The sequence below is a fragment of the Grammomys surdaster genome, unplaced genomic scaffold (genome assembly GCF_004785775.1).
Source record: "Grammomys surdaster isolate TR1022 unplaced genomic scaffold, NIH_TR_1.0 251, whole genome shotgun sequence".
In the NCBI taxonomy this organism is placed as follows: domain Eukaryota; kingdom Metazoa; phylum Chordata; class Mammalia; order Rodentia; family Muridae; genus Grammomys; species Grammomys surdaster.
The window spans coordinates 2083115-2102655 of NW_021604692.1; the positions used below are offsets into that span (position 1 = coordinate 2083115).

A 19541-nucleotide genomic window follows, 5' to 3' on the forward strand; every position below is an offset into this window, starting at 1 on the left:
CTCTGTATAGCCCTGGCTGTCCTGGAACTCACTCTGTAGACCAGGCTAGCCTCGAATTCTCAAACTCAGAAATCCACCTGCCTCTGCCTCTCAAGTGCTGGGATTAAAGGTGTGCAACACCACCTCCTGGCTAGGAGTGTTAGCTCTTAAAGGTGCTAAATTAATACCCCTTCTCCTGGTAATGTACAGAATGTAGACACCGGAAACAAGTTTGGGGCTGAAGGAACTTGGTGAGTCACCCCATGCCAAGGGCAGCAGAGCCCGAGCCCAGCAGCTTCTCCCTTCCCCATGCGGCACAGAGCCCAGGCTGTGGTTCACAGAGTCACAGACACCATTTATTACTGAACTGCACTTTCACCTTCACACAAACTATTTCAAAGAGCTGGAACAAGTGTAGGGTGAGGGGAGGGGAGGGATGGGTGCCCCTCAGAGGCTAGGACCCCATGGGCTTCCCCAGGCAGGCAGGGAGGGAGCATCAGGCTGCCAGTCTGGGCACCAGCTCTCCACGGGCACGCGCACAGCAAGCCAGCAGCTCCTCACACATAAATACAGACACGCTTAACAAAAATAGTATATCATCTTCACAAGGAATAAAAACTAGTCTCGAATATGTACAGCAGAGAGCCCGGGGTGGCCAGAGCTGAGCTGGGACCCACAGGGATGAGACAGGCCAAGGGTGGAGCGGAGGAGACAGAGGCCTGAAGGGCTCCTGGCCAGGCCATTCTGACCTTGGCAGCCTTGCTGCCCAGGCTAGGTGGGGGCAGGGCACAAAGACAAGCCCTTGCAATCCTCTGCACCTGTGCACCAGGCTCTTCTTCCTGCCCTTCCTGCCTGAGGTAGGGAAGCCCCTGGGGCTCCCACAGCTGCTCTGTATAGCTTCCCTTCACTTCTGGGCTGAGGCCAGAGTCCCTGGACTCTGTGGCCAGCACCCAAGGCAAAGATGCCAAAGGGTGATCTTGCAGGAAGTGAGGCAGCTGAAGTCATTAACAGCTCTGGGGCACCTATCATGGGCCCAGTTGGTCCCTCAGTCATGGTCATGGGAGCCAGGGGAGGGTGGACAAGGATCTTGGGTGGTGCTAAACTGAAAGAGCCACTCTAGCTCTAGCAAGGTGGACTTTCAGTAGCTAAGCCCCTCCTCCTGGGTGAGGCTAGACTCTAGCCAGAGGCCCTAGGAGAACATTCAGACTAGGAGTAGGGGCTCTGGCCAGGCCACAGGTGGGGAGGAGGTTCTGGTCCTTGCCTCATTATCCCAAGCAGCCTGAATTTCTAATTAGTCAAAAGGGCTAAAAGCACTCCACTCAATGGCTCTTAAGGGGTTGAGATGGGAAGGAGGAGCTGCCCCAGGGACACAGTGGGATGGGAAATGATCAATTCTGAGGCCACACACATCAAAACCAAGGCAATCTAGTCTCTTTCAGGGGAAGAGCTCCCTGCCAGAAAGCATTCCCAAGAGGCTCAGGGGTAATTAGGGTCCCACCAACAAGGCAGGCTCTCCTCCCTCTAGCACACCCCTTCCCACTCTTGCCAGCCTCCAAGGAGCCAGTTTGGGGGGAAAACCTTGTGAGTTTTGAGGCCAAGGGAACTGAGATGTGGGGGAAGGTGGCTTTCACAGAAGCGTGGTAGATTCTAGAAAGCTAACTGCAGGGGACGCCGTCTAGGCCCAACCCTGTGATAGGGGAAGGGGCGTGAGTTGCATGTAGTGGTTCTCCTGGTAGCAATGGTGGCTGAAGAGAGAGTCGTGGTGGGGCAGGGTGGGAGGTGAGAGGTGAGTAAGACGGTCAGTGTCCGGTCACTTCCGACTGAAGAGTGAGCCCAGCAGAACCACACCAGCCACAGTCATGCCCGTCAGGAACCAGCGGTTGAAACGCTCCTGGCCTTTCCGGCTCTCGGCTGCTGCATTGTTCCCGTAGAGTTCCACGAAAGTGTCCTGTAGGGACAGAGAAGGAAGAGTTGACACTATGTGAATCTTTGCACAGAATGGGCAGGATGGGCATCCCCGTGCCTTGGTGAGTTGAAAAGCTACAGCACTAATCCCACCATGGCCAGAGAACGGTTAAAGGCTGCCCTTCTGAACCCCAGCTGGGGAAGACCAACCCAGCCGACTGCTGAGAACACAAGTGCAGAGAAAGTGAGTTCTGCCTTAAGAAGCAACAGACAAGCCAGGCGTTGGTGGCGCACGCCTTTAATCCCAGCACTCGGGAGGCAGAGGCAGGCAGATTTCTGAGTTCGAGGCCAGCCTGGTCTACAGAGTGAGTTCCAGGACAGCCAGGGCTACACAGAGAAAACCTGTCTCGAAAAACCAAAAAAAAAAAAAAAAGAAGAAGCAGCAGCAGCAACAGACAGCTTGGACAACACCAGCAGGGACTACGAGGAGACAGGGGAGTACAGGAGGTGGGACAGGGCACATGGGGTGTCATAACACAGCACTAGAGGCTTAGTGGAGGCCAAGAGGAATCTCAGGCTCTGGCTTGCCCACTGCTAGACTACAGGGAGGTGAGGTTCTCAGAGCAGTTTCACTGGGGCATTCAGTTAGTGGTCTTGGAGCTTTCAGACAGAAGATTCCTCTCCCTGTAAAGGGGGCCTCAGCCAGAGCTGGCTGGTAGGTGGGGTAGTATATCGGAAGACTTAACATGGACATAGAGAGGCCACTCCTATCCCTGCCCAGGGCTGTCAATCTTGAACCAGGAGGAGGAGAGATCTCTGTCACGAAGCTTAGCTATCAGGAGAGCACAGGACTCAGTGGCCCAGCCAGCACACGGACACCCAGCCAGCACATGGACATCATAGCTTTGCAGCCGGCAGGCCTCTCTTCCTCAGGCAGCTGGGACTCTGAGAAGCAAGGAACCTGATTAAGGTCACCCTACCAGGTCACTGGTACAAAGAGAATCCAAACTTGGTGCTTGGCCTCCAGAAATAAGTGTTTACTGTATTTCTGTGAAACTGAATGCTGACGTTAGAGCCCATACTATTGCTTCTATGGGGGTCTGTCAGTCTCCACCTGGTCCCAGTTGGCTAAGTGGAGGCTCCCTGATGACTTCAAGTGGCTCTGGACCCCACCTCCCAGTGTGCTCACTCAGGAAGCAGCCTGGTCCATTTATTTCCTGCTATCCCTCACCACCACCATGTACTGCAGAGAAGACTGATTAAGAACACTGACCAGATGACTGTACACTGCACACAGTCCTCTGCTCTAGCAGCTTCCTCTGTACTTAGCGGGCCATCTTTGCATCCTGGTACCTAGCAGTAGGATGTCACAACCTCTGAGCAGATTGACTCGGAAAGATCAATATTTATGATGCTTTTGAAGAGGCAGCAGTGAACCATGAGCCCTTGTGACAAAGCTTCTCTTCATCCATTTAGAGAAAAGAACCAGAAGCAGCAAGCAGATGGGAAGTCCTTTCTGATCACAATGCATGCAGCTCTCCAAACTCTTCATCTTCCCAAGGTGTCCCCACACCAGAGCCATCAGCCTCCTCCCCCATAGCTGTAGACCAGTGTGTCTCTCTTGTAAAAGTAACTTTTATTCGCTTGTTGTAATTGTTGTCTGGGAGGCTTACTGCCCCTGTCTGCTAACCTTGGAAGATTCTAGTCTCCACACCCTCTAATTTAGGCCTAGAATGTTTTAATCCTCTGAGATTTGCTGCTGAATAAACTCATCCTTTTTGTTCTTTCTGAACTCTGGATGGCTGGTTCAACGCAGCTGTTCTGGCTCAAACTCTTCTCCCAGCTGACTGATTCAATCCAGCTTTTTCTCTTGGCCTCTGAATTGCTCTGCTTGGCCGCAAACTAATTCTAGCAGCCTCCTCCCTCTCAACTCTACTGTCCTGCTCTCCAGGAACTCTACTGTACTCTCCTGTACTGTCTCTCCCTTAGGTGGCTTCCCTTTCCTTTCATCTCGTGAGAGTTGGGCATATTTTATTCTGTCAAGTCTATCTGATTTGTCACTGTGTCTGCTACTCACCTAGACATCACTTTCAAATATGGCTGCTTCCTTCTACAAACTAACTTTACTTTCATTGTTTGGTATTAAAGGTGTGAACTAAGGGTGTGTCAGTATTCCAGGGAGAGGGATTAAAAGGTGTGTGACAAGGGCCAAGCCACACCCTAACTAGAAACAGGTTCGAATATCCTCTAACACTCTCTGGCCCCTCCTCTGGCTATCTGATGTCTGTGACCACACTGTCTAGAGCACCCACACTTGTGCCCACCCCAACCTTGCTGTAGGTCTTTTTCTAGCATATATCTTCTTTCCTCTCTCCTCTCCTCTTCTACCCTTTTTCCAGAGAAAGGGTCCTGAATTCTCAATCCTCCTGCCTCAGCCTCCGGAATATTGGGAGCACTAAGGTTACAGGTGGCCATACCCATCTCCTCAGCACTTCTCAGGACCACACCATACATTATGTTGCTACAATTTGTCTTCTGTACTAGATGTGTCTAGTTGAGGGCTGAGACCCTGTCTTGTGCTTAGGAAACGGTCTGGCACAGAGAGGGCTCACTGCACACAGATGACCGGTGAGTTAGGCTGGTCGTGACATTCAGTCCCCCTGGTTCCGCCACCTCTTTGCTGCATCCTATTCTCTTGCGTTACCCTCTAGGTTTGTTAAGTACACTCTGATCTTCACAACAAAGAGGCCTGTGACATATTTCTGAGTTCATCCCTGAGAAGTTAAGCAACACAGGACTGCATATGTGGAGAACAAACACACTGCACGTCTGCTAAGCCCCAGGTATTGCTCCATTTTCCCGTAGGGCCCTCAGAGGTAGGTGAGTGTCTCACTTCCCAACCGAGGTTAAGACGTCTGGTGCTTGAGGCTGGGAACACATTAACTAACAGGTAGTAGAACAGCGCCAGACTGCAGGGATGGCCTGCCTTCACGGGGCAGGGCTGCTGCGTCCTACATAATATGCAGCAGGTATGAAGCCCTGAGACCCATCTTTAGTAAATCAGAGTGCCTGCTGTTCCAGTTTCCATCTGTTGGAAATGGGAGAACTTTCACAGTGCCATAGGGTTTTAAGGCAAAGGAACTCTGGCAGCAGAGCTAAGGGGAGCCCAGGACCTGGGCAGAAAGCAGTGGCTGGCCATGCTTTTCTGTTTCATCTATCCTGGTCAGTTTTGACAAACAAGAAAACTAAAACTCTTATGAAGACTGAGGATGTAGCATAGTTGGTAGAGTGTCTGGCTAGCATGCATGAAACCTTAGGTCCCTGATACTCTACATATAATTGGTATGGTGGTGCATGCATATAACTTCAACATAACTTCAGCATGAGGAAGATGGAGGTAAGAAGATCAGAAGTTCAAGGACATCCTCAGATACACACAAGAGTTTGAGGTCAGCCAATTAAGTAGGCCCAGGTAAAGCAACAAAAAGAAGTATGACTAGAGTCCTGGGCTGTGGGAAGAAAAGAGGCCACAGCTAGAGAAAGAAGTCTTGGTTATCTCAAGGGGCCACAGGGAATCAGGGACACTGGAGTGGTTGCCAAAACACGGAGCCTGGCTCCTGCACTGGAACTTTCCTGAAGTAGAGGGCTGACAGCCACAGGAAATTTTCGGCTCTGGGGCTGGGCTGGAGTAAACAGGCCTTGTCCCCATGAAGGCACAAAGCGTTCACTGTCCAGGAACAGTCACTGCAGGGAGGAGTGGACACAGAGAACAAGGCACTGACCACTCCTGTCTCTGTTTCTAAGCTGCATTCTTGGCCAGGGTGATCTTGCTCCAGAGCTCCTTCTCCTGAGGGGAGCAGGGCTTTCAAGGGCGTGGATCCTGGTAGTGGCTTTTGCAGAGAGCAGAGCAGAATGGGGCATGTTGTTCCCGGCGGGGGCTGGGGAGGCTGTGGTGTGGGTATATTTAGCCCAGGTTCACACGACATACTTGGAAACAAACAGCTATTTTCTCAGCGGGCAGCTGCTCTGGGTAAATAAACAGGACTGCTGAGCTATTAGGTCTGGAAAAGCAAAGATAAGACCCCACCACTCCTCAGGGCTTCCACTGATTTTACTACCCAGTGGACAGGGGCCTGAAGTCAAAGATACTCCCAGGAAACCCAGGCCTGAGGTCTGCTGGAAGAGTGAAGTGAGAGAAATCCCTAGGAGCTGACTGCTGCCTTGGAGATGTGTGTGGGAGTTTTAGTGTAGCTGGGGACACAGTGGCTAATGATCTATACCACAGTGAGACTCCCACCCAAGCAGAACAAATGCACAAATTCAGAGGGTCAACCCACAGCATGTTTGGAGCAGAGCTCAGAGTAAGACTCCAGTTTTCCTAACTTTCACTCCAGGAGAAGTCCAGTCTAGGACCAGCTTAAAGGTGTTTCCCTCCAACATTACAGGGTTTCTAGTAGTCATGGTCACACACACCAAGGTACCTGACACTGTAGTCTTCACTCCCTCTTTAAAACTTTCTTCCTCAACCAGCCCACAAGACCCCACTGTGGGGTCCCCTCTTCCCTGCTCATCTTCTCCCAACTCTGCAATCAACTTCTCTCTGTGTTTCAGCATCTCTGCATTTTCAGTTACATCACTAATGTTCACAAAGCAACTACCATGCTTCAAGTCCAGCCCTGGAGATAGGCAGTAAACAGGGCTTCCAGATGGTTTATGTTCTAGTACATTCTTGGCAGTAGTGAGACTACCTCCAAAGGGGCCCTGTGAAAAATTCATAGATATTCTAATTGTTTGTGGCTTTACATAGTGCATAAAAACAGTGTTTCACTGTGCTGTTCAAATTTCATGGGAAGGAAGTATCTAAAGAGATTTTTTTCTTTTTAAGATTTATTTACTTATTTTATGTATGAGTACACTGTCATTGTCTTCAGATACACCAGGAGAGGGCATTGGATCCCATTACAGATGGTTATGAGCCACCATGTGTTTGCTGGGAATTGAACTCATAGGGCCTTTGGAAGAGCAGTCAGTGCTCTTAACTGCTGAGCCATCTCTCCAGTCCCAAGAGATTCTTGAGGGAAGGTTTGAAAGAAAAGGGAGGAGGGTGGAGTAGAGGCTGGAGAGATGGCTTAGTGGTTAAGAGCACTGAGTGCTCTCCAGGAGGACCCGAGCCTACCATTCCTAGCAGCCACATGCTGCCTCACAACCATATGTAAGTAACTCTAGGTCCAGAGAATCTGATGCTCTCTCTGGCCTCTGTTGGTACTACATGCATGTGGTACACAAACATAATTCAAGCAAAACACCCATACAGATGGAATAATATAAAAAACTAAGAAAAAGGAAAAGAAAAACAAGAAGAGAAAGTATAAAAAAAAAAACAAAAAAACAAACAAACAAAAAACCCAGCAAGTAAGGTCATTGTATAGACCTACAGACCGCGAGGCGTAGAAGACAAGAGTGAGAGTACCTGCTGTGGGTAGAGTCGTCAGGAAAGCCGAGGAGGCCCCAATGATGCCAGTGCCAGCCATGGGAGGACTAAAATGCCTTAGGTGCAATAGAGTATGCTTCCAGGGCCTTGGACGCTGTTCAGTGACAGAGCACTTGCCTGGCACACTTAACGTCTTCAATTTTATGGGTAGCACCAAGAAAAAAAAAATCAGGTTCCACCAGAAATTCTAAAGACACACAGAGCTTGGCAGGATGGAGAAGGGAAGCCCCATCTCTGTGTTTGTCTCCCCTATCAGTCTTGGGTCAGAGCACAAGCAGGACCAAGCCTCAACTAGACCTTGAATCAGGTGTAGACTGACTTTTAGACAGATTTCTGCCCAAAGGCAGCTAACTGAATGACTCAACTTCCCTCCACAACTAACTACACCACCAAGGATGTCATGGTGACATGATGTCTGGAGGGCAGGGTCTCACCAGAGGCTGACTACAGTCCCAACTTGAATGGACCTCTCTTTCCTTTTCTCTCTCACCTATATACATGCTTCCTTCTTCCCAAATGTGATTATGAGCAAAGTTAACCATCTCTCGGGTTTCTAGTGTCCTCAATTTGTTAACACCTAAGAATGTGACAGCTGGCTGAAGTACTTAGGACTGAACCCAGAGCCTAGTACATGCTGGACAAGCGCTCTCCACAGACCTGTGCATCCCCAGCACTTTTAACTTTAAGAGATGGGAACTCACTGCATTGCCCAGGGTGGCCTTGAACTTTATCTGCAGCAAAGGCTAGGCAAGAGCTTGAGATACTCCTGCCTTAGCCTTCCAAATAACTGGAATTACAGACCCGTGTCACTGGTTCTGGCCCTTTATTGTGTATGTGCCAGTCTGAGCTAAAGCATGTTACCCCTGCAGCCCATTACTCCCCAACCATCTACACTCCCATTCACTTGAAAGACGGTTCTTTGTCCTGTCTCCCCCACCAGCTTCTCACCTATTATCTCTAGAGCCTGGCACTGCATTTGGAATGCAGCAGGTGCTATAAAGGACCCTACTGTAGACAAATGAATGAATACTTCTGTTTAATGTTCAGGGCATTTCTTAATAACCCTTGCAAATGTTAACGTGGAAGCTCTAGGTCACTCAAGATCCATATATAAGTGGTGTTGGGTTTGGGATTTTTATTCATCCTGATGTCCCCTTGTGAGGTGCTCTGATTTGCCCTTTCTGTAGGTCAGCTCATCAGCTGTCCCCACATACTGCCACTGGGTACCACTGTTGCCCACTTGAGGCCTACAAATTTGTAGCAACAATTAGGCTGGCCTTTTCTCAATTTCCAAACAATAGACCTGCTGCCCTGATAATGGGCCATGCTCATGTACATCTGTGAAGGAAAGAAGTAAGTAAACTGTGGCTCAGAGTCATTAAGAGACCTTGCCAAAGTGGGTAAGAGAGTTTAAGCCCAATGTGCCAGGCAGCAAAACCCATATTCAAGGCCACGGTCAGGGTCTGGGTCCTTCAAAGAGAATAAGGTGGTCTAAAGCTATCAGCCAAAAGAATGAGTCCCATCCAGTCAGCTGAGAGGAGCCACAGGGAGAGGACATGACGAAAACCAGGGAAAGTGAAACCCTTCCATCCTGGCTTCAGTGAAGAACAAGCAAGCTCCTGTGCCAGACAGAGCTTCCTTCCTCCTGGGTGACTCTGGAAAGCCACCAGGCTTGTGCCCACTGCTTCCTTCCTGTTCAGTTATTTCAGGAAAGATGTGGGTGGAGAAGAGGAAGGGGCTCTGCAAAGTGACACCTCACAAGAAATGGTGGCAGTGTGCCTCTCCCTGGCCTTGGCACAGTCCCATGTGGATAGGTTGTGAGTCACTTGCAGAGTCATCTTCTGCTCCTAGCCTCAGTTTCTCCCAGAGAGAAGCTGAAAACGGATAGATGCCAGCTGAGCAGATGAGGACAGGGATCTTCTAGCTGGAAGATTCCGGGGAGGCAGTGGGGGAGGGGTGGCCTACAGAGGCCTTATCTCTCTTGGTAAAAGTGCAGGAAGCAGCTCAGAAGGAGGCTTGTGACTGGAATCCACTTCCCTTGGCATTCCTGGGGGAGCTGTTGACCTGTGTGATATGAGGGAAATAAGCTCTCCTGTACTCTGAGGAACAGAGACCTGGATGTGGGTGCTTTAGACAAGCAGATCAGTGGAGTGGGGGCAGAGGCAGCTGGCTCTGGTGTGCCTGGGCAGTGTTGACATTGGGGACTGCAAATGCTCAGTGAGACAAAGTGATCTTTTGACGGTTTCCTGGCTGAGGGTCTATGTGGCTGAGGCCATGTGAGCTCCAGGGAATCTTTGGGGACATTTTCACATCTTCCTCTAACTCTGTTGGTCACCTGTCAGCCTCTTTTCTCCTTCCCCTTCCCCCACCATTAGTTCTAAGAAGAGGAGCCTGACAGATGTGCTCATTTCTCAGAACAGGAAGCGGCTGTGCAGGGGGGAGATAACACCTCGCTGGGGAATCGAGAAGTATCCTGCAGAGCAAGGGAGGCCTTCCATCTGGCCATCTTTGAAACAGGCTCCTCAGCCGGGCACCAGGAGAGCATCACAAGCACTCTCTGGGGCACACCTGCTCGACAGAGTTTGCAACCACCTGCTCCCAGAGGGGAGGTGACATAACAACCAGTGTGCATTAGACCAGTGTCTGGAGTTTAAGAAATCAACCATACCTCACAACAGCCACAAGGAGTGCAAGGCATGTTGTAATCCCAGCACTCAATGGAGGCTGAGTCAGGACTGCCATGAGTTTGAGGACAGCATGGTCTATATATTGAGTTCCAGGTCTGCCAGGACTGTATATGGCATTCTCAACAATAAAACCAAACAAAATCCTGAAGAGTAGACAATGACATAGGAGTAAGGAAGCACAATGTCCCCAAGGTCATGTCACACATCTGGGGTGAAGCCAAATCCTAGTAGTCCGGTTCTAGAGCCCAGCAAATCATTGCTCTGGGCAGTATAGCATGCTTTGTGTGAGGCCTCTTTTCTCAACTCAGCCCTCTCATCTCAAGCCTGGTGACTTCCTATCCACTCTCAAGTAGATGATAATAGTGCTCTAGTCTCCCAGTGTTCCAGGCCAAAAGGACACTCAGAGTCAAGACTTGTGTGTGGCTACGTGTGTACACATGCAAGTACCTGCTAAGGAAAGAAAAGGGCACCAAATCCCTGGAACTGTGAGCAGCCTGATTTGGGTGCTGAGAACACAATGTGGTCCTCTGATGAGATGAGCCATTGCTCCAGCCTTAGAATTAACATTTCTATCCACCTTTGCATGAGGTCCCCCAACATTACCATCTCTCTGATGGAGGAAGAGATAAACTGCCATGGTCACACAGAGTTTGTCCCATGTATCGATCTACATCAGTAGGAGATTATAGTCATTCCATGGCAGTCTCTCCTTTCTGTGTAGAACACTGTACACTGGCTGGAAAATGGCGTTTAGAGATCGAGCACTTCTGCTTATCCAAAGATCTGGATCAGTTGTCATCTTTGCTGTTCCAGCTGCCAAGAAAGGTAACTGTGGGCAGAAGCAGCTCTGTCAGGCTTCCTTGGCCTGGGCCAGTTTCCTATCTGAGTGTTTCTTCACGTGTGAACTGGGGAGATGCTTCCTGGATAAGAATAAGGTTGACTTACTTCCACCAAGCTAGGCTGTCAATACAGAGTACGCACGTAGCCAGCAAGTCTGGCAAGTAGACTAAGATGTTTAATTCTGAACATCTTATCTATGAATGGGATAAAAAAAATGACCTCAATTAAGATTACTACAAGGATTCACCACCACACATGCAAATCATGACACACAGTCAACTTTGAGGAAATGTTAGGAACAACTAGTATTAGATTCATTACTAGCCAAGTCACAGATTGAATGCCCCATGATGTACGTGTGTGTGTGTGTGTGTGTGTGTGTGTGTGTGTGTGTGTGTGTTTCCTTATCCTCAACCAGGGCCAGTTTGCTTCTCTCCTAACGTGCCATATTTTCTTCCTCAGGTTCTTCGGCGTGCTGGTCTTTCAGCCCAGCGTTCTCCTACACCTAGGCTCACAGGGACCATCTTCAAGGAAGCTGTCTGCTTACTTTTTCCATTTATCTATAAGCTCTGGGCCTAGGCTGGTGCTTGGCCCAGAGAAGGTGCTGAAAAGAATAGAGGCCAGTAGAGTTGGCTCCCTCTTCATTCTCATCTTTCTTGGTAATGCCACAAGAAGGCCTTATAATATCAAGCAACTAGGCAGGAACCTGGCATCTCCAGACACCAAATCCTCAGGGGCTCATGCAGAAGGCTGGGAAGCATATGGGAAAGTACTAGAAAAGACATCTTCTCTGAGCACACACCATCAGTCCTAGCACTTTGGGAGGAAGAAGCAGGAGATCCCTGAGTTGGAGACCAGCCTAATCTATATACTGAGTTCCAGGCCAGCCAAGATGATAGTAAGAGCCTTGTCTCAAAACAAGCAAGCAAGCACACAAGCACACAAATCAACAACTACATTCTGGGGGCCAGTGAGATAGCTTTGCAGGTAAAGGTGCTTGTTGCCCAAATCTGACAAGTTTGATCCCCAGAACCTACACAGTGGGAGAGAGAGCCAACTTCTATAAATGTGCTGTAGCATCTGTGGCCCCACCAGATAAATACATGTTGTTGATGATGATGATGATGATGATGATGATGATAATAATGGCACTGTGTTGAGACAACTGGGGTTCACAGCAGCCTCTCCTGCCTCTTTCCCCTCAGTCATGTTCAGCCTCTCTCCTGGAGGTGCTCAGTCTTGGCTGCTGGTGAAAAACACTGGGTAGGGTGGGTTTTTCTTCCCAGCTCCATTGCTAGTTTGCATGAGATGAATCCACTCCCCTGTCTGGTATTTCTCTACCTGTAAAGTGAAGGAGGGGCTAAAGGGGCTCAGTTCCCAGCACCCACGTGGCGGCCACAGCAATCCATAACTCCAGTATCAGAGACTCCAAATCCAGTGTTCTCCTCTGACCCCCAAGGGTACCAGACCCATACATAGTGAATGCATAGACAAACATGCACGTAAAACACTCATACACTTAAAAAATAAATAAACTTCAAACAAACAAATAAGTAAGTGAAAATGATCCCATCACAGAAATTCTATAAGGGCTACTGGGAAGAGGAAGAAAGTAACTCATTTGGGTCCTTTCAGAGACATCCAAAAGGCTAAGTACCCGATGTGTAAAGGTGGACACCCAATATTCCAGAAGGATGTGTTGCTGCAAAAGGGCCTGTCCCTCCTCTACCTAAAAGCCCAATGGCTCTGCTCTCCATCCTGAGGAATTGAGGGGAAGAGGACAGTGGCTCTTCTTTGAGCTAGGGCACGCTTCCAAGTGGTCAGATCTTGCTCAAGCACTGTAGCCTCAACCTCTTCACCCTAGCACTGCCTCCAACTAGTCTGGACAAGTCCTGGGTATTTTCAGCCACCTTTATCTGATTAGAAATGTTTGGAATTCCACTGGCTGAAGGCAAGCAATCTGGAGGATTATGCAATGGGTACAAATCTCTAGAATGCCCTTCCCTTCTGCTCTTCCCCCTTTGCTACATTTGAATGCACCCCACCCTCCAAATATCTGAAACTTTAGAGGTCCTTGTGGACCACATCCACAGCCCAGGTTCATCAGCCCTTCACAGTGCAGAGCTGCAGGCTGCAAACACACAGGGAAGTGCCACCCAAAGGTGTGCTATCCAAGCAACTGATACATGCACCACTACCATGAAGTCCAGAACAGCTAACTCTCTGCTTAGGTATATGGACTCCTCAGAAATCTTAGTGTCATGATGTGTGCTCCTGCCTAGATCAATTTGTCTCAACAGATGGACACTGAAATCCAGGTACATGCCCAAAGACCACCAGATAGAAGTCAAAGCCTGGTCTTAGGTCTCCTAACTCCTGGGGCAAAGATTCTGCTGAGCCTGGTGTGCTAGGGTACAAGAACAGCTGCACCCACTCCACAGGCATGGCAGCAGAATCAAATGGTCCATGGCATATACCCAATAAACGCTTTGACTCCAGCTAAAGATGACTGGCACTTCCCACAGTCTGTTAGTTTTAGCTTTACTTATAACAGCTAGTACCCCTCCCAGAAGTCTTGTTATATAACCCAGGTTGGAGTTGAATTCATTTTGTAAGCTGGCCTTGAACTCCAATGATTCTATTCCCTTGGTCTCAAATGCTCAGAGAACAAGCATGAAATAAGTTCTTCCTTTTACTGCCCTTTCCACACCCGATGCCCTTAGGCTTGGAAGTTGGAGATGATTTTGAGGAAGAGATACCATATGTCCTCTGGTTCCCTCCAAGTCTCAAGAGACGGTAAAGGAAGGACATAAGTGATTGTTCTGTTCCAACTTGCCTACCCACCATCCATCATCCATCTCTAAGGATCTCTTTGTAAGTTAGGTTGCTGGAGTTAGTGGCAGGAAGGTCCAGACAAGTGGGCCTGTTTATCTCTGAGCTTTCATTTATCCAATCTGTACTGTAGCAGGTGGTATGCACAGATGAGCTGGAGACAAAGCAGTGGGCCAGTCAAAGTTCCCTGGGCCTGAGCCCTGAGCTTCCTCTGCCTAGGCCTAACATATCTCCATAGGAAAGATGTTGAACCAAGGTTGTGCATGGGCTGTAAGATAACTAGAAGTGCCAGTTGTGGTGGCACATGACTTTAATCCTAGTACCTAGGCAGAGGTAAGTGGATTTCTGTGAGTTCAAGGCCAGCCTGGTCTACACAGGGAGACCCTGTCTCAACAAACAAACAAACAAACCAAAACCACAACAACCAAACCAAATAACAACAAAACAAAAACAACCCCAAAACCAAACAAATCAAAATCCAAAAAACAACCAAACACACAAAAAGACTGGTAAGTAGAGATGATATACAAGGGCAGCCTTGTGGCCAAGCTTTTCCCTCAGAATGCAGCTAGAGAAAGAAGTAGTCTCAGGAAAGGTGTGGCTAGGCAGAGCAGCAGAGCCTGCTTCAGGCCAGAAAAGCCACCCCAGTGCCAGGCGCAGAGCTGGCAGTTCTACAGAGAACAAAGGCCAGAGTGTGCCAGGCTTGAGGGGCCTAGTGAGGCAGCATCGTGGGGGACGGGCACGCACAAACGTGTAGGTGAGGTCCATGGAGATCAGACAGCTGAGAGCAGAAATGAAAACAGGCTGGGTCCCAAAGGGCAGCAGTTTCAACTCTGTAAACACCAGACAAGCAGAGGAGGGTTCAGGTGCAGGTCTGGGGACCCAGCTGAGCTCAGCAGGAGGATGGGACCTCCCCAGTCTCCTCCATCAATGATGATGACACTAAGCTGAACAGAAGCCACAGACACGCCTGGGCAGAGCCATCTTCTCAGGCCCCATATTCCAGATGGTCTTTTCCGACCCTCTGCTTGCTCCAGCCAGCTCCACCCACAAGCTCATGAAGATCCTATCCCTGGTGAGAGAGGGGCATCCCTTCCCTACTCAATGGGTCTCTGAGAACATGGCTGCAGGTGCAGGGGCACAGTCAGAATTGCTGTAACTGCCAGGCCAGCAGTGCCTGACCTACATCTCCATGCTTGGTTGCATGAAAGAAAATACCAGGGCTTTCCGTTAGTGCTCACTAGATGCAGCTGGTTCAGGGAAGCCTGAGCTTTTTGAAAGCCTGTCGAGAGTAGGGCAAGATGGCTAGCCTCCAAAGTGTGATCTGGCTTTGGGGATCTCTGTAGATTTCAGAGATTACAATCTTCCTTCTACCAAAGAGACACACACACAGACACAGACACACACAGACACACAGACACAGACAGACAGACAGACACACACACACACACACACACACACACACACACACACACACACACACATGGTGGGGGGTAAGCACTCAATGATTCAGTTGAAAAAAAAAAGTTCCCAAACTGAATAGTTCCTTTTCTTACAAACCATTGGCACTTAAATTCGGCTTTAGCTTTTTTCAGAGGAGGGGTACAACAACAACAGCAACAACAAAAAATCCACACACAGACAAACAAACAAACAAACAAACAAACAAACTCAACAATGTAAAAGTTCTGGCCAGGAGTGGCAAGTACACCTGTGACCCCAGCACCTGGAAGGTGGAGGCAGAAGACCAGAAGCTGAAGGTCATTCTCAGCTACACAGCAAATTAGACTAGCCGGGGCTGGTTCGTGGAAAGGACCTGGTCAGGAGACAGGGGACACCCAGGCACCATCATCTCAGTGAGGTGGGCTTTATTTACATCCTTACATCAGTAGAGCTCTCTCTCTGGTTCCAAAGCCCTTGGACTCTTCCCTGGGAATTTTGCTTCCCTCAAGGGAGTGGTGGGATGTAAGGAAAGTGATTGAGGTTTTACGTTAGAAGAAAAGACTCTATCTGGAACCAATGAACTCATGAATCTTAGAGAAGAACGCACTGCCTCCACTTCACTACATCAGTATAGTCCCTAACTGCATTCTAAACAGTTACCCTTTACCCACTGGCATACCACAACATAATACCACTCATCACAGAAACTTCTCTTTGGAGGGGATGGAAACTATTACAGAAAGCCAAAGCTGGTGAAAATGTGGAGAACTGAACACTGGGATACACAGTCTCAACAGATACACCCAAAAAACAAACTGCCCCATCTAAGACCTAGGATACACTGTAGAAGAGGGTGTGGAAAGATTTTAAGAGGCAGAAGACCAAGAAGTCAACCTTAAAAGTGTGTCTCCTAGAAACAACAGGAAAGCTACACTTATGATGCCTCAACAACAGGCTGCCTAAACAAGATCTGAACAATATCAACACCAATGCACATGCTAACATGAATGGGAGAAATCCAACCCTAGAAAAAGGACTATGGGAAAACACTGGTGAGGTAAGGAGAACTGGTCTTCTCCAGGGAGGTGTCCCCTACTTGGTTATCCAGTATTAAGTGGTCACCTTGAAATCATATTGCTATGTATTCTCATTCTCTTCTCATATCCTCTCTCTCTCCATATGTGTGTGTGTAACAATAATTTAAAAAAGAGGCCATGAATTTGCAAGGGAGAGGTTGGTGGAAGAAAAAGGAGAAAATGATGCAATTATATTTTAATTTAAAAATTGGGGGTGGGGCTGGAAAGATGCCTATGGTTAAAAGGATTTGCTTCTCTTATGGAAGACCTGGGTTTGATTCTCAGCACCCACATGGTGGCTTCTAACTGCCTGTAACTCCAGCACCAGGGAACCCATGACTCTTCTGACCTCCACGGGTTCCTCTGTGCACATGGTACACATACATACACCCAAGTGTACACACATAAATAAAACAAAATTTTTTTAATTGCAAAAACTTGTCTTCTTTCTTTTTCTCTCTTTCTTTCTCTTCCTTCCTTCCTTCCTTCCTTCCTTCCTTCCTTCCTTCCTTCCTTTCTTTTTTTAGTTTTTCGAGACAGGGTTTCTCTGTATAGCTCTGGCTGTCCTGGAACTCACTCTGTAGACCAGGCTGGCCTCGAACTCAGAAATCTGCCTGCCTCTGCCTCCCAAGTGCTGGGATTAAAGGCGTGCGCCACCACCGCCCGGCGCAAAAACTTTTCAACATTGAAAAAAATCACCCGCTGCCTTTGCATGTATGTGTGTCAGAGTGTATCTTGTGAAGTTGATTTTTCTCCTTCACTTTTATGTAGGCTCCAATGGTGGAACTCAGGTTGCAACATTTGCATGGCATGTGCGTGCACCTGATGAGCCATCTTGCTGACTAGAAAGTAAGTCTGAATATCAGCAGTGTCTTGTCTTTTGTGGTGCTGAATTTGGAATGGCAGCCTCCTTCAGCCTAGTAAGTTCTCTGTTACTAAGCTTTGGCTCAGCTCTCAGCACTGGCATTTATTTAGATACTGTGTGACTCCTTAAGTCCCTTTACCTCTAGTGGCAGCTGTGAGGAATGGATCATGTCCTCAGGGAATGTATTGTTGCTTTTGAGCATGGCCCTGTCAAGGACCTCAAGCCTTCTCTTAGTTCATGTACAGAAAATGCTGCCGTAGTTTTGTGTTCTTGGATGTTTAGTGTGAGACCATACGCAGTAAAGACCTCCTACTGAGATGAGCTAAACCTGAGGCCCCAGCTGTATACAACAGACAGATGTCTAAAACTAACACTGGATTTCTGGGCTGCTGCTAATGCAGCTCTATCAGAGCCCCATTAGAGTGCATGGCCCACCCCATCCCAGCTTTTTAAAATGTATGTCTGTCTTTTATTCATCCCCTCATTACCCCAGTGAGGGTCTAGATTGTGGCAGCCATCTGATTTTCTTCCTTTATAGACCAAAGTGCTGATGGAACACTGAGAAAGCCATTTGAGAAGCCCTTGGCACCTGCCTTATGCTGCCCACCCATGAGCATATCATTGGCTCCCCAATGTTCTGGCTTGTGCTGCCTCTACCTACTAGCTTACTCATCCTTGAGAATGGGCTGTAATACAGGAACTGGGTGGAATGGTATCTGGTCCCCAACTTCCTTCTGATGCCAATGAAATGTATGGCAGGTGCTGGGCTCTTATATCAGTTTAAAATGAACATCTATGGATGAGGAAGTGGAAGTCACTAAGGTGAATTTACTTGTTCAGGATTCTACAGACACAAAATATGAAGCTAATGTTGAAACCCAGATATGTTTGACTGTAGAGTCTACCAAGAGCCAGGCCTAGGGATGTGTCTTTGCTATGGTGGTATCAGCATAGACCATCCATAGCTGATGAGCCACAGGCATCACTTGACAGCCTTTGCTGCCTGTCCTAAGCACGTGGCATATGGTCTGGGGCCCAAGAGTAGATGAAAGCTACAGGTCTTCTTTAAAATGTTCAGTGTGAGGCAGGACAGCCAGACAAAAGCCAGGTGCTCATACCAGAAAGGACACCAAACAATAAGAAAAAGTGCATGAGGTAGAAGGAGAGCTGAGGAAGTCCAGAACCACAGCAATGGAGAAAGAGTGGATGATGAGAGGCTCAGTAGGTAAAAGAGCATTGGCTGTTCTTCCAGAGAACCTAGGTTCAATTCCCAGTACTTACATGGAGGCTCACAACCATCTGTAAACCTAGTCCTAAGAGGTCTACATCCTCTTCTGGCCTCCCTGGGCACTTCAGACATACATGGTGCACAGACATATATGAAGACAGAAAGCTCATACACATTAAATAAATAAATAAATAAAAACTAGAAAAAAATGAATGATGGGGTGTTTTGAGTCTAACAGACTGGATTTGGACTGAGTTTTATTGGTGTTTGTTAGTATTAAACCTTGTAACTATTATTTAATTTGGCTCACTCCCCATGTTCTAGTACAGACAATGAAAACAAAGAATATAATTTTAGTGTAGACGGCTTACCTGCCATGTACAAGGTCCTAGAATCCACTCCCAGCACAAACAACAACAAAACATACACCCTTCAAAAGAACATTTCCCATGAAGGGTTACTGTGGAGATTAAAACTGACAGTTCACCTACAGTATCCTGCACACTGTTGGACTCAATATAACAGTAGTAGTATTTACACTGTCATTGGTGTATTATAGATATGTCATTCCTAGAGACCCTTTGATGGCAAAGAGATGACTTCAAGCTCTCCATAGCAACAAAGTTAGGGATGTAGAAACTGACAGAATCCTAAATAGATCTGGAAACTTTCCATGGGGAAGGCTGGCAACTCAGCATAACCACTGTAGGACACAGAGGGCATATATGGCCTTCTCCTGGGAACTCCATAGATGTGAGCTCATGTGTATTCTCAAAGCCTAATTCCTCATCAATATGAGACTCCCTGGCCATGTTTTATTATTCCTGATAATATAGAGAGTACACTTTAAAAAGTGCTATGGGTATTGGCCAGGCATAGTGGCACATACCTTTAATCCCAGGACTCAAGAGACAGAGGCTGAGACAGGCAGATCTCTGTGAGTTTGAAGCTAGCCTTGTCTACATAGCAAGTTACAGGCCAGTCAAGGCTATATAGTGAGACCATCTCAAACAAACAAGGGAACAAATTAACTAATTAATTAAGTTTAAAAAAGAATAAAGATTGTAGGTGCTATCCTGGTGGTCCATGTCTTTAGTCCCAGCATTTAGGAGGCTGAGACAGAAGGATGGCTAGTGAGTCCAAAGTCATCCTGGTCTACATAGTGAATTCCAGGTTAGCCAAAGTTACATAGTGA

At 48.0% G+C, this 19541-nt stretch overlaps 1 protein-coding gene across 4 annotated transcripts in view; it reads right to left on the reverse strand.

Annotated features, from left to right (window-relative positions):
* Positions 1-308: 308 nt before the first annotated feature.
* Bcl2l1 (BCL2 like 1) overlaps positions 309-19541 on the reverse strand; it is a 50984-nt gene continuing 31751 nt past the window's right edge. For all 4 annotated transcript variants that reach the window (XM_028774926.1, XM_028774929.1, XM_028774925.1 and 1 more), the window contains exon 3: positions 309-1927. In XM_028774926.1, coding sequence (XP_028630759.1) covers positions 1790-1927 — 138 coding nt within the window. In that variant the 3' untranslated portion in view covers positions 309-1789. The remainder of the gene's footprint in view (positions 1928-19541) is intronic.